Consider the following 16434-nt stretch of genomic DNA (forward strand, 5'->3'; position numbering starts at 1 on the left):
AATTAAATTTTATTTTTAAATGAACAAAAAGTAATTTTCCCTTCCTCTTCTCAACCCAAATTTAAAAAGAAAAAGAAAAAGAAAACTGTACTAATAAATAGGCATAGTCAAGCAAATGAAATCTTCATAATATCCATGTATAACAAATAATACTATCTCATTCTGTACCCTAATTCCAGAATCTGAGTAACATGCTTCATGGTTGTTTATTGTGTTGATCAGAGTTCTTCTTTGATTTTCTTTTGCAAGGCAATTGGAGTAAGTGATTTGCCCAGGGTCACCCAGCTAGATTTTGTTAGGTGTCTGAGGCAGCATTTGAATTCAGTCCTCCCAACTCCAGGGCCAGTGGTCTATCCATTGTGCCTTCCCGCTGCCTCATTGATTAGAATTCTTTAAAGTCTTTCCAAGTTGCTCCCTGGATTGTTGTTTTATAAATTGTTTTCCTTCTGCTTGCTAATGAATCTGTCTTTCCAGTGATGATGGATAACAAGCACCAAGTCCTCATTGCTGTCTCCTATTATAAGGCTTCATGGTAGTCTTATCTTATAAGGACTATCTAGAACATGCTGGGTTCACTCCCTTTCTCTGCAATGTGATGGCCTGGTTCTATCACTGACACTGACTTATATTCTTTGTGATTATGAGGCAGATGTGCAAATTAAGGATAGCTCTGGAGATTCCTTGGAAGTGTATTATATCAATGCCTGTGTCAGCACCATGGTGAAAGAACTTATTCGCTTTGTGAAAAATGGAAAGGATTTGCTTATTTTAGGGCAATCTTGGTATTGGACAAGTAAATTTGGTCATGACAAAGTTCTAGCTAACGTCCTTGGGAAATGGTGACCAGTATGACTGGTATGTACTTCATTGGAAACAATAAAGATATAGTTTTCCTTAAAGTCATTAAGGTACCTCAAATTCCACTTACAGTCAGGTAAATATTGCCTTTCTGGTAGGTGTCTTTGTACTATGTATCAATTAGATGTGCAGCTGTGACAACAATAAAGAGTGAACATTAAACTCTAACATCAAGAGTCTTCTAGTTTAATTGAGGAAACAAGCATGAAATAAACATACCTTAAATATATTCTTAATTCAATGTCTTAAAGAAAACAGATTGCCAAAGCTCATTTTGCCAAATGAAAGAGTAGATTGAGAGAATATAGGAATGTTAACTGGAGAATTGTTTTATCTGTGATTTTTAAAAGGTGACAAATGAACGTCATAATGTTGGAATCATCTTTTAATCTTCCCTTTCTTTCATTGTCATATCTGATTATTTGCTAAGGCCTCCATTTTGATTGGAGAATTGTTGATTCTGCCTCCAAAAACATCTCTCACACGTGCCCCCTTATTTTTGTTCATATAACTACCAACTTAATTCTGACATTTACTACCCATGACTGGACTATAATACTAATAATTAGAAGCAATAAATAAATGAGTGAAAGAATAAATGAATGAAAAAAGAATTAATAAAGTGCTTATTGCATCCCAGGCACTATTCTAAGTCCCAAGGATATAAATATAGAAGCAAGGTCATCCAAAAGGATCTTACATCTTAATAGGAGGATGCTGTCTGCCTGCCACCACTTTCTTACCTGTTCAATGCGTCTTTCATATTTGGGCCAAAATAATCATCATAAGATAGAAATCTGATTGCATTATTTAGCTCAAAAAGGTTTAGCTGTTCCCTACTACCTTTCAGAGGGGGTCCTTCTTCATTCTTCTAGGCTTTTTTTTTTTTTTTTTTTTTTTTTGTAGAACATACTAAGAATTACTGATATTTCCTTAGTAAGCCAGCACCACCTTGTGGACAGTAACTCCATTGAAGCTGTCCTCTATGAGGTCACTATATATATATACATCATATAGCTGGCCTATATGGACATTGAATACACATCATTAGAAAACAGACCTTGGTAAGGAATTAGCACCTCTCAGTTAAGCTCTGTAGGACCCTGTTTCTACCATGGAGATCAATTGGATCAACTTGTGTAAGGATGAATGGCTGATTGATTGGGTACTTATTGCTGAAGAAAGGAAATGAATTAGATGGCACTCTAGCTCACTGGAGTCACAGACACATTAAAAAGAACTTCCATCTTCCTTATTTTTTGTATCTAGAAAGTGATAGGAGTTTGGATTTTATTAGGGAAAGTGCAAATGGGAAAATCATAGTAAGGTCTGAAGTTTAGAGGAGCATGAAGTAGGACAAATGAGAGCTCAGGGAGAGAATGATGATTAATGGAAATTCAGGGTAAAGAGATATCAGTCCTTTTCATGGCCTTAATTTTATTTAGACAACCCTCTATGGGAGTATACTGGAATCTTCCTTTCTAAAGGTGGTATGATGAACATCATGATGCCAATGACAGCTGACTATGCTGGCCTACATACTGTTACCTCTTCTATAGACTTCTGCTCGTTTCTTTTGTTCCCAACTTCCTTCCTAGGAGATTTTTCATTTCATAATCATTTTTTCATTTCTCTATTTTGCATATAGTTAATCTTTTATAGAAAAGTCAGTCAATAAGCATTTATTAAGCACCTACTATATCTTAAGCTCTGTATTAAGTGTAGGAGTACAAAAAAAGGCAAAACATAATTTCCACTCTCAAGGAACTCAGTCCAACAGGAGAAACAAAATGCAGCCAAATACAAATAAGAGAAATTGGAGGTATTCAAGAGAGAGAATAATTAAGAATTCTTGAAACACTTAGGATAGACTTGAAGCATTAAGAAAGACTGATTGTAGAAGATGGAATTTTAACTATCACTTGAAGAAAAACAGAGAAACCAGATCACAGAGATGAAGAGGGAGAGCAATTCAGGTACTGGAGACGATGAAAATGCCAAGAGTCAGGAAATAGATTATCTTCTTTGAGGAACAGCAAGAAGAGTAACATCGCTTGATCTTGAATCCAGTGTACAAGGGGATAAGTGTAAAAGCAGCTGAAAAGTAGAAGAGTAGGTGGTGACGTAGTTTAAAAACTGAAAAGGATATTTTATATGTGATAGTATAGGTAATAAGGAGCCAATGAAGTTTATTGAAATGGAAGAGAGGGATGATATGGTCATACCTATGCTTGACAAGTAGGAAGAGAATGAACTAGTGGGGAAAGATTTATAGTAGGGAAACCAATCAACAGATAGATATATTACAATAGTTCAAATGTGATATGATAAGAATTATACCAGGATGGTGACAATGTCAGAGAAAAGAAGGGCGTGTATAGCAGTAATATTTTGAAGGTTAAATTGATAGGACGTGACAATAAATTTGATATGGGGGTTGACTGAAAGTGAAGAGTTGAGGATGACGCCTGGATTGTATGGAGAGTATGTGGGATGATCCATCCATGTTGTAGGAAAGGACATGTGTAAAGGAGTAAAAAGGATGATTTATTTATTTAAAATCATTCTTTCTCTCTTTTCCCCATGCAGTACTCCATGGGGAGTGCTCTTTCATGGCCTCTTTCATATAGGCCAGGGCTAGTTGTACAATAGTGACCTCAAGCAACCTTTTAGGAGAACATCACTAGAAGTTGTAGAGGGCTGAAACCATTGGAATGCACTGAGATCAGGCTGCTGAGCGCTTGAGGCTAACTACTGAATGAACAATACTCTATGGGCATATGCTTAGAAAATGGTTCTTTCCACTATCCAAACTGGCTCAATGATTGGTGTATAGAGGATTGTAGGAGGGACTAGGGGGTGGAGTAAAGCTAGCCAGGGACACACTCTGGCCGTAGTGGAGGGAGAAGGTGGTTGTGGAGAATCTGCTTCCATCCTGTTCAATTCTGCGTCTAAGACCAAGAATAAAGGTTAAGGACTTTTGCTTATCCTGAGTCTGGCTGATTCTGGGGTGTCCTGAGTGCTAGCATGGTTGTTACAAGAAGTTACCAATGCATTCCAAAAACATCCCAGTTTTCCTTACTACCTTTGCTACCTATGTATATCCCAAATCCCTATTGAACCAATTTCAAAATATTTTAACTTAAATTCATTTATGTGATGTCATTATTTATCTACTTATGGAAGAATTATCGATTATGCACTTTGGTTCCTAATACTTTTCCTTGTTTTTACCCAATGCCATTCCTTCCCTACTCCTAACCCCTGGTGCAAATTGACTGCCATTTAAATTCAGGTGAATTTATATTGGGACCCCACAGATATATAAAGAATCTGTGGTCATTCCAAGAGAAATAGTGAATAAAACCAAGCTGTCTGTCTTCTCCCTCTGGTGTTAGGAACTGATCTATGTGATTGTACCCAAGGGTAGTTACTTGGGTCTTGTGTCTATCACCATTAGAGATGCTGGGCCTGATTCTTACTTTAAACTGGATGAGTAGAGGCTTCAAATAGAGAAAAGAGGAAAGGATTTATAACCTGAGTAATAAAGCACATGAAGAGAATTGGATTGGGGGTTGATAAAGAAGAATGATGGTGTGATTTTGAAAATACAGAAGGGTAGTCTACTTGAAGATGGAGATAAAGATGAGAGAGTTTAATGACAGTTCAGAGTAGGAGAGTAAGTGTTAGTTTAGTGATCTGTATTACAGATCACATGATTAGGTCTTTGAAACATCCCCTGACTATTCTATTCCTAATGAATTCCAATAGCATTTAGCATATTATCTGTCTAAATATCTACATAGGATCATAAACTTAAAACTGGAAAGGACCTTAGAAGTTACATATTTATAGAATCAGAATCAGAGTCATTATTAGAATTCTCTAATTCAGTGATAGGCCCTATAATCTTATAATCTCTGATCCCAGGAAAAACCTCTTTGGATGAATGAAAGAGCTTCATTTGTTACCATCTAGCATCCTGAGGAAAGCTGGAATCAGATAACATCATCCTGACTATGCCAGCTAAAAGTCTTTAGAGTCTGAAAGATCCTGAATCATTGTTATGACTCCAGGAAGAGATGATAGGAGCTATGGTCAGTTTTGCAGACATAACCATCCCTTTTCTTTGACCTGATAAGATTGTGGTTTTGATGTGTAGATCCTAGCTGGTGAATAGTCTGGGAGCTGGGATAAGAAATGCACAGGACATGAATGTGTCAACATTATATTCAAAAGTATTTATTGAGCATGCAAGGTAGTGTGGAAGATAGGAAGTAATTTAAATCCCAGAGATGCATTGTTTAATGATATTTATTCTCTATGTATGTTTAGGAAGGGACTTCAGAACCTAGCACAAAGTAATACCAAGTTATCTCTTTATATGTGAAGAATCATTTCAGGCTCTAATTTTCTTCTCATCTGAGACCTTCATGTAAACAAAACAAGATAATTATTATGATTGGGAATGATCAGGCTATTTTTATTTGCAGGGGTTATTTTAGAATAGCTTTCAGGGATTCAATACTATTCTGTAAGGGCTTTTCCATATTACTTCAATCCATAAATCCAAAATAAAATTTATTATGATCCAAAATAAAATTTATCATAAACATCAGCAGGTCCTAAAAATCCCAATTTATTGATTCATACCCAAGATCTCATTTTTTTCTCATCTATTTTTTAAAATTTCTACTTCATTCCTGAATATATAACCTCAGATAATCAAAAGTGAGAGTCTCTTGTCTGAACTTCTCAGATCTTATTGATGCTCATCCTTCATTTTTGAAAAGATATAAATTTTCACAGAATTAGCTATGAAAGATTCTAAGTTATTTAGTGGAGTATGTAATTACATTTAAAAGGACTCAGGGATATTTTTAAAAATAAAATTGTATTAATGTTTTTGTTTTTATATCACCAAAATTTCTTGTCATTTCTCTCCTACTTTTTCCTCCCAAAGATTCATTCTATATAACAGAATATTTTGAAGAAGAAGAAAAAACAAATTTGAGTAATACATTTAACAATTTTGATGGTGGATATAACCATGGATATGCCCATATATTCCTTACTTCTAAAAAACAGGGGTGGGGGTATGTGATGGTGAAGGTAATTTTTTTAACTCTTTGTTTGGGTCATGTTTTCACAGAGATATTTCTTAATTTTAAATTAAGAAATTCAAGTAATTGATTTTGTGAATTCATATCCTTTGATTATCAAAGATATTTGAGATTAAGCTTCTTTATCAAATTTCATATGCCAATATTCTTTGAATAAATAAGAGGTATAGATAAGATGGTTTAATTGTCTGTCCTTAATACAAAATAATCATTGGATTGTATAATGACTTTTTTCTTTATCCTTTAATATGTACATATCATTAAATTTCAGTACTAGAAGCAACACAGTGAGGCCTATAGAATTATGGCTTAAATATCTCTTAATCTGATGTAGACTTTAATCTTTTCCCTACTATGCATTCCATCCTTTTATAAAATAGAATATATAGCAACAATGACATAGATACTCAACCTTTTTTCTTATGGGATTATTTTTGAAATATTATTTTCCATATTTTGTATTACCAGTGTATGAGTATCTTACACATAGTTAATTCCTCATAAATATTTGTTAAACTGAATTTTAATTTTTAACATATATTTCTTTAAGATGGCCAACTGAATTGACTTTGAAATTACAGTAATAATTTCATTTAAAAGTTTATAAGTTCATAGCTATAGAGTTAAAAATGACTTTACAAGTCATGGAAGTCTAACCCATTTATTTTATAACTGAGGAAACTGAGTTACTGAGGGATCGAGTCTTGCTTAAGCTCAGGTGTTACTAAGTATCTGACATAAAACTTCAACTCAGGTCTTTCTCTTTCCAACTTTAGCATGCTTTTTACTAAACACTTGCAGGAAAAGACATGAAGAGCTCAGAAAACATCTTAGGAAAATCTTACAAAACAGGCAATTCTTGAGGGAAGGAATTTAAACTATCAACAACCATATGAAAATATACCTCATCAGTAATAATTAGAGAGGTCCATATTAAAACAACCATAGGCTTTTCACCTCACATCCAAACAGATTGACAAATGACTTAAAAAGGAAAATAACGGTTATTGGAATGGTTGTAGATAGGTACATAAATGCGTTGTTGACAAAACTGTCAATTAGTCCAGGAATTCTTAAAAATAATTTAGAACAATAGTTCAACAGTTACTGAAGTATATGTATACTTTGACTTGGAGATACCACTACCAAGATAAAAAAAGATAAAAAGATAACAAGAAGGATAAAAAAGAGATAAAAAAGAAGAAAAGCATTGATGTGTACAAATATATCTGTAACTACACTTTATTGAAACAAAGAACAATAAAGAGAGTGAGTATGTATCAACTGATCAATGGAAGAAATAATTGAACAAATTATGGTAGAGAGAGAGAGAGACAAAGACAGAGAGAGAGACAGAGACAGAGACAGAAAGATAGATATATATATAGAGAGACAGACAGACAGACAGATAGATAGATAGATAGATATTATTTTGCTGTAAGGGAGAAGGAAAGTAAGAAGGAAAGGAAGAAACAAAAGGATTCAGAGAAACCTGGGGAAAATAAGGTGAAATGATACAGAGAACAGAAACAAGAGAATAATTGGTACAATAACTGGGATTATAAAGAAAAGTTTAAAAACTCTGAATAATTGATTGACCATAAGCTACAGAACAGATGATGATGCATATCACCCTTCTCTTGAAGTGGAGAATTTCAAGGTACGTGGTGATGCTTATTTGTTCCAAAATTGATTTTTATTTTTTGTGTTTGTTTTAGGGAGGAGTGTGACTTTGTAGACAGAAGAATGGTGATGACAGTAATGACTATTCCCCCATCCCTACCAAAAAAAGAGAAAGGAATCAAAAATGACCCTATCCTTTATTTTTCATTTTCACTGTTGTAATTTGCTTCAAAACCTCCCTCATCTCCATCTTTATCAGCTCATTTAAAATTATACTATTAAGAAAAATTTTATTTTCAAACAGAAAAAACATATTATTCTTTGCTTTAAACTTCTCTGGTAAATCATTGTATTCTGCCAGCTCAAATATGCATTTCTAAGGATCTCTATGCTTTCTATGACTAAATATCTTTCCCCCCCTCTGTTTCCCTTTCTTTCTCCATCTGTTCCAGTTAAGAATTTCTCCTTTTTAATCACATCTTTATCATCAGAACTTTTGTGATCCCTCTAGATGTTATGTTCCAATACCAAGAGAGACAGAGACAGAGAGACTAAATATATATGTATATATACATACATATGCCCATATGAATATATATGTATATATGTATAAATATAATGTATGTATTTCTGCACTGAGTACATGCACACACCCATATGTACATATAATCTTTTACACTAGAATATGAGCTTCTTGAAGAAAAGAGCTATTTTATTTTTATGGTTTTTTAACCAACATTGCCTAGAATTAAAAATGACATTCAGTCAATAAACAAGCATTTATTAAGCCTTACTATGTTCCAGGCACTAACCTAAGTTATAGGAATACAAAGAAAGGCAAAAACATAAACTCAAGGAACTCACATTCTAATGGGATAGAGAACATAGAAATGACTATGTATATGTAAAATAAGTGTAAATGGAAAGTAATCTCAGAGTAAGGACACTAGTTATAGATTTAAGAAATAATTGTTGATTAATTCATCACCAACCACCTAAAAAAAAACTCTATTTGCTTCCTTGAGAATAGAGAAGCCCTAATATAACAGTCTTCCTAATATTCTATAGAATATATAGAAATGGTACTAAAGAAAACAAAAATGGGAAAGGCAATCAAATTACAGTTAAAGTACACATAAAGGAAACTGATGCTGGTGTCGATAAAATTGTGTACATACTATGAAAGTAACATATATGGTATCTGAAGGATGGCAAGATGCTAAATGATTGGAAAAAATCTTAAACCTTATTAATACAGAAACAGGTTCCCAAAAGAACATTAGTCACTGATGTCTACTTTACTATATATATGGAATCTTTTTGAGAGCCAACAGGATGTAACTAGAAGACATCCACATGAAAGTATAGGAAATATGAATAATGTTGAAAGAAATATTCAACAATGGACAATATCATTGTCATCTCATAATTAACTGAAAGATTTAAAAAAAAATAAGATCCCATTATACACTTCTACTACTAGTATAAAGACAATGCAATAATGCTGATAACAATAACAATAACAACAACAATAAGGAACTACTACTACTACTACTACTACTACTACTACTACTACCACCACTACTATTACTACCACTATTACTACAACTGTTGTTGCTACTGCTGCTGTTGCTGCTACCAATACACCACTACCATTACCACCAATGACTAGAATATATAACACAATGCATTTTATAAATATTACCTCATTTTATTTTCTCAATTCTGGGAACTATTTTATAAATAATCCTTTGATATTAAAACATCAGGGGAATCACAAAACAATGAGATGTATGCTCGCCCAAGGTGACAGATGAAAGAGAACAAAGAGTCTATGTACAAGAGGGATACTCTGAGGAAATCTACAAGTTACTCTTGTTTTTGAATGACATCAAGTTGACTGATTGCATCAAGCCTCATGACATTGTAGAGCATTCTGTAAAAATTATTAATTAGATAAAGGAGTTTGGTCAGTCTGTCACATAGCAAGGACATAGGAAGGAACATATGATTGAAGTATGGCTATTTTCCATGTTACATCATGAATTTGGATAGAAACTCTAAAAAGTGTCTCTGATAGTATGCATAACTGTGACCCTTGGTGAGTCACTTAACCACAATGCCTCAGTTCCTCATTTGTAAAAAAGAGGGATGCTCTGGAGAAGGAAATTGTAAACTGCCTTGGTATTTTTGCCAAGAAAATTCCATGGAAAAAATCTTTAGATCATGTAGAGTTGGACATGATTGGACAACAGCAAAAATTTATTTGAAAGAAATCTTAGAGATTTAGTTCAATCTCTTCAGTTTATAGAGATCAAGAAGTGAATGATTTTCCTCTATATTACATGGCAAGTTAATAGCAGTTAAAATGAAAACCCACATCTCCTGAGATTTTTTTTTGCCTTATAGTACCTTTTACTCTGGGAGGAATGTTCTGGGTTTTTTTTAGATTTCAGCATATTAACTTGCACAATCCTATTTTCCTTTGGGGTACTATTTTAGCACTTTATAAGTGACACCACCTGTTTCCTCCCCACATACCACCCTATCACCAACTGTTTATGCTATGCTAATTTTAGCCTGTTGTCTAGGAGAGAAAAAAAAGGCAAAATTATTTCTCATTTCTCATATATCCTAGAATACACAGTTATGGCATTACTTCAGTACAAAAATCTATGGATTTCTCTTTGGGAAGAAAAAATGGAAATTTCCTAAGTACTTCAGGTCATGGAAGGCTCTCTTATGGCTTAGACTTCACTAATATGTTTTCCCACCTCAATATTCTATTCCTCCACTCAAAGCATATTAGTAAGACAATAATCTGCAGGCTCAGGCCATTCTTTATTATAACAGAAATTACAGGTAATATTATTAGTATTTCAACTACTGTTTGAACATTCACCATTATCTCTATGTATTTTATTTCATTGTAGTTCTTGTTTTTGTGATTTAAAGGGCATATGAAATAAAACAATTATGTTAAAAGCAAAAGACATAGTTTTGTTATATGTTAGATCAAGCAAATAGGATTTATTTGTAAATAAGATGAAATACCCTTAGATGGGAGAGGTAGGGGGAAAGGAAACAAGGATGTATTGTAATGAAAACCACTCAAGAGACCAGTTATGACCAATGTCTCCAGAGGGCCAGAAAACAACTTTTTTTTTTTTTTTTTTTTTTTTTTTAGGAATTGAGGACCTTGAAATAAGATGTTCTTGATGTCATGTGGGGGAATTGAAAGGACATCAAAGAATATGCCATCTTTCTCTTCAAGTTTAGTATGTCCTTTATAGCAAGTTCTAACTTCTCTTCTCAGCTTAATATGGGCACATCAGAATTGTCTTACATAACAAGGCTGCTTTCCTACACAGAAGGGAGCCATATAGGGATGAGTGAGGTCATCTCAGGAGTACATTGGTTTTCCACTTGTGGTATCACATAGTAGCTTAGAAGCTGGAAGTTCTCATCAAGGAAGAGAAAGTGCAAGCTCAAACACAAGACTGAGAACACAGGCTATTTTTTTTTCTTTTGTGGAACTATCTCTTTCTTCTATATCATTATTTAAGTCTGATGCATACAGTTCCAGATCACAACTAAATTTTTTTTGTGAGAGCAAAAAATGTGGAAAAGTAGAAAAATCTTCAGAAGGAACATGCTTGGGACTGATGGCAGCAATTTAGATTCTATGAACTGACATGGAATCAATTCCTTTTGTTAGTGTAAGAGAAATCTTTTTTTTTAATATTTTGTTGTTTATATAACCACATATATAATTTACACAGATACACATACATGCAAATATATTCATGAGGGATTATATATATTTGTATATACAGCCACATATGTTATATTTACACTTACAGACAAAATGGGCACTGATGAAGCATATATATCATATGTATATATACACACCTACATACATATATACACATATATTTGTGTATAGCTATGCATATATTCTAAATATACTTTTTCATCCCCATATTCCAATCTTGTGCCTTGGCGCAGAAGATCTTTTAGATCACTACATGGTTTCTATGGTAGAATGCGTCCCATTGCACTAAATATCTTTTTGTTTTTCGGTTGTTTCACTTAGATCTGACTCTTCGTGAGCCTATTTGGGGTTTTCTTAGTAAAGACACTGAAATTGTTTGCTATTTTCTTCTCCAGCTTATTTTACAAATGAGGTAAGTCTAGTGTCACAGAGGTAGTTAGTGTCTGAGGTCACATTTGAGCTAGTATCTTCTTGATTCCAGGCCTGGTACTCTATCTACTGTGCCATGTTTTATTTCTAGAGTTCTCCTTGAGATTTAAAAGAAAACTTTCTTTAAACTCTTTTAAAATTTAACCTTTCTTAGAATGTTCCTAATAATATTATTTTTTTTCCTGCATTTCTTATTATTTCTTTTTAAACCTGTTTTGTTTCTGACAATTTAGTTGAATCATTTGCTCCTCTGGTCATCACTGTACATTTTTATAGTTCCCCTTTAATTTTTAACCTTCCAATCCCAAACCAAACTTTTCCTTTTTTTTTTTTTTTTTTTTTTTTTTTTGCACTGATGTGGAATGAGATCCCTCTCCAGGTTCTTTGGCACTAGGTTGACTCTTTTAACCACATGAACATCATTTGTTCTACTGTTATCCTGAATTACTCTATATTTTATTCTGAAAAGACAGTATGTTCAATTTTCCAGACTGCTAGTCCAAACAATTATTATTTATTCAACAAGTGTTCGAAAATATCTGTTATATGAAAATAACTGTCCCGGCCATTGGGAGAAGGAATTTTTTAAAATGACAAGTCGTCTTTAAGAATCTAGCATAAGAATTCTTCCAATTCTATTTCACTCTCAATTTTCCCTTTTTATGAAATTATGAAATATGAAAAAATAGTTCTGTTTCTCACCCCAGGCTTTTAATCACACAATTAGAATTATTGATGATAGCCAGTTATAAAGAGTAGCCAAAGAAACTGTCATTAATAACTGATGTGTAACTCTAGGAAGCTTTGATTCTTTTTACATTTTAAAAATTACATATTTACATTTTATCAAATCCACTTTGTTGACCTAAAAGATTTCCATCAATCCTGAGTGATATGGAACATACACAGACTATTATTATATGCTATATACTAAACTTGTAGGCCTAGGATATTCCCCACTTATGAAAATTTCAGTAGAAGGAATTAGATTTGTGCTGCATAGTTTCATAAAGAACTTGGATAAATGGGTGAACATTATAGGGATTCAAATTTGGGTTCAACATAAGAAAGAATTCCCTTAAATTAAATTCATTAAGTGATGAAGTAGATTACCCATTAAAGTAGTAACTCCCTATCATTGATAATATTGAAGCAAAGGTTGGCTGATAGCTCATTTGGGATATTGGGAAGGAGATAGACATGGCTTTAAAATTCACCTCTTATAATAACTGGCTGAATTACTAGCTGGATGACTTTGGGCAAGACTTCTAGTTTCTCTGAGCCTATCTTAGCTAGAAGAAAAAATATATGTTACTTTTATAAATATCACAAGTATGTTAGTATAGGAAAAATATACATCTGAAAGAATTACATAAATATAATATTACTTGGCAACATTACCATTATTATTCTTTGTTAAGAGCTCACATGAGATTCACTAATTTCTTTACTATGCATTCAAAAGATTATTTGAATAATGAATTTGAATAAAGATTATTAAGCACTTTCTATATGAACTGATAATGTTAAGTGATGGAAATTTTAAAAAGACACTTAAGACACTCTTAAGAAATTTATAATCCAATAGGCAAATTAATTAATGTTTATTTATTATATACCTTCCATGTGACAGATATTGTGAAAATTGATGGAGACACAAAAATAAAAGTGATATTGTCTTTGGTTTTAGGAGCCTTACATTTACTAAAACATAAATACAGATAATTAACACATAATATCACACATTATTACATGAAAGAAATTGTAAAAAAGCAGTCATGATGCCTGAGACAATTCATTTTTAACCACCCTCTAAAGTCTCCTCCAACAATAACATAATTATATGATTTAGTAACCAGGGTTCATACAGTGGAAGTATTCTTGAATAGGTGAGGAGGTTGAATGAAGTGACTTCTAAGGCCTCTTTGAACGAAAATACACTCTTAGTTGGGAGGATTCTTCTTTGTAAAGAATAGTAGGGAGAGTAGAAGAATATCTAGTCCAAAGAAGACTGAAGGAAGAAGTAGCTATATGATACTGGAAGGCATGAGGGACACCTTCTACTCAGGGAACTTAGCAAGATGGATTATTGGACATTCCCAATTTATGAAATTTATAGTGAAAAATTAGATTCATGCTGCATAGTTTCAGAAAGCACTTGGATAAATGGGTAAACATTATAGGGATTCAGATATGAGTTAAGGAAGAATTCTTTTAAATTAAACTCACTCAGCAATGAAGTATATTACACAATAAAGTAGTAATTCCCTCTCATTGATAGTATTCAAGCAGAGGTTGGCTGATAGCTTATTTGGGATACTGGGAAAGGGACTGCCGTGGCTCTGAAATCCAGCTCTTATAATTACTAGCTGAATTACTTTGGGCATGAGATCAACAGCTATGAATTCTTACCAGGTTTGGACAACATACCAGGCACAAGCTTCTACTAAAGTCCTTTGTTAATGGAAAGGAAAAAAAATTAAAAAAAGAAATCCAAGTCTGGGATCAAGATCAATGGATGTAGTCAAGATCAGTGAATCTATGGCTCTCTATCCAGTCTAGGATATGAATTATTTTTTGATATTCAGATGGAGATGGTTATGCTTAATATGAGATATAAGCCTGATGTAAACTTTACATCTTGAATGCTTCCTTAGGATTTAACCATAAACCCTAAACAAAAAGCAATATCAAAATTACTATAGCTAAATAGGGAAGATATGAAAAATAAACTGGAAGTATCCAGGATTTCTAGAATTACCTGCTCAGAGAGACAGAGAAAGCAAACAATTGTTGTTGATGCTGATTTATACTCAGACCTGTGAAATAGCACCAAGAATAACAATGAATTGGAATTGGTTATGAGCAAGTTACATGTTTTAGGAAGGGTTTTCCTTCCCCAATAGTCTCCTCAGAGCACCTTTCACCTCTGCATTCCTCAGGCTATAGATCAAGGGATTCAACATAGGGTTAAAGAGACTGTAAAATAAGGAGAGGATTTTCTGCTGCTCCTGAGGCTGGCTAGTTTTGGGGGTCATGTATAGTATGATGGCACTACCATAGAAGAGCCCAACTACACAGAGGTGGGAGGAGCAGGTAGAGAATGCTTTCTTTCTTCCTTCCCCAGACTGGATCCTCAGGATGGCATAGAGAATGCGCATGTAGGAGATCAAGATTAAGCTGAGAGGGCCAACTAGGACAAACACACACATTGTAAAGATAACTAGCTTGTTAAGTCTAGTATCAGCACAAGCAAGCTCGAGCAAAGACAGGATCTCACAGAAGAAGTGGTTGACTTCCCGGGGTCCACAGAAGGGCAGCCTCAGAATGAAAATCACATGGACCAGAGCAAGGAGGAAGCTGAATACCCAGGAAATGATGGTCAGAGTAATGCACAATCTCCAGCTCATGATGACAGTATATCTGAGGGGATGGCAGATTGCCACATAACGATCATAGGACATCACCACCAAGATAAAACACTCCACAATGGCAAAGGCCAAATACAAATACATTTGCAATATACAGGGAGCAAAGGAGATACCTCTGTCCTTGTCCAATAGGTTCACAAGCATCTTGGGTACATTGTTTGAGGCATAGGACATGTCGACAATGGCCAGATGTGAGAGGAAGAAGTACATGGGAATATGGAGATGGGAGTCCAGACAGATGAGTCCTAGGATGATGCTATTCCCCAGAAGAGTGACAGCATAAAACAAGGAGAAGATCACAAAGAGGAATATCTTTATTTCTGGCCTGACGAGAAATCCCAGAATGATAAACTCTGTGATCAGTGTTTGGTTTTTCCACATCCTCCTGTGACAGAGATAGTCAAGTATGACAGCTGAGAAATATTTTTGAATCTTAGTTATTTACTGAATTATATCATAGTGTTTAGTCTCTTTTCCTTATGTTTTCTTTATCTTGAAACAGCCAGTTACAGAGATATCAGAGTAATTTTTTGCATCCAAAATAAAACAGGAAGAAAATGTAATATATGGAGCAGCTCAGATAGGCATAGGAGGATAATTATTGCTGATCAATAGCAAATGTAGCATAGTGTAGGGGACCAAGTTCTAGTTCTGGTGTCAGAGGATTGGATTCATATCCTGGCTCTCTGATCCTCATTATCTATGTGACTTGTCAAGCATCTTTATCTCCTTGGGTCTTTGCTTAATCACATGTAAATTGTTGAAATTAAATTCAGTAAACATTTATTAAGTTCCTACTATAGGTCAGGTATTATGCTAAATGCTGGGGATAGAAAAAGAAGTAAAAAACCTGGCCTCTAGGAGTTCACAATCTAAAGAAATAAAAAAAAATGCAAACAAGATATATATAATCAACATAATTAAGTTTAATTAAGATGGATTGGGAAAGGCTTCCCATAGAAAGGATTTTAGTTGGGATTTAAGAAAGTCAGGGAGATCAGCAGTTGGAGTGGAGAAGGGAGAACATGTCTTGCATGGGAGATGACCAGATAGAATATTCAGAGTCCAGAGATGGAATGTCTCATTTATGGAACAACCAGGAGGCCAGTATGTGGATGGAAGAATAGCGTTGGGGTACTAAGCATATGAAGAGTGTGGTTTATAGAGTAAGGGTGGTACTAGTGACCTACACTTA

General features: G+C 34.0%; 1 protein-coding gene across 1 annotated transcript; it reads right to left on the bottom strand.

Annotated features, from left to right (window-relative positions):
- Window positions 1–14687: 14687 nt before the first annotated feature.
- LOC127564751 (olfactory receptor 2A12-like) lies at window positions 14688–15620 on the bottom strand. The gene has a single exon (XM_052001499.1). It carries the CDS (start codon window positions 15618–15620, stop codon window positions 14688–14690), a length of 933 nt encoding a protein of 310 aa, XP_051857459.1.
- Window positions 15621–16434: the final 814 nt, after the last annotated feature.

This window comes from Antechinus flavipes, chromosome 5 (assembly GCF_016432865.1).
Source record: "Antechinus flavipes isolate AdamAnt ecotype Samford, QLD, Australia chromosome 5, AdamAnt_v2, whole genome shotgun sequence".
NCBI lineage: Eukaryota > Metazoa > Chordata > Mammalia > Dasyuromorphia > Dasyuridae > Antechinus > Antechinus flavipes.

Excerpts from the sequence above, each read along its gene's own strand:
- LOC127564751 (XM_052001499.1), bottom strand. The coding sequence starts at position 15,620 with ATGTGGAAAAACCAAACACTGATCACAGAGTTTATCATTCTGGGATTT.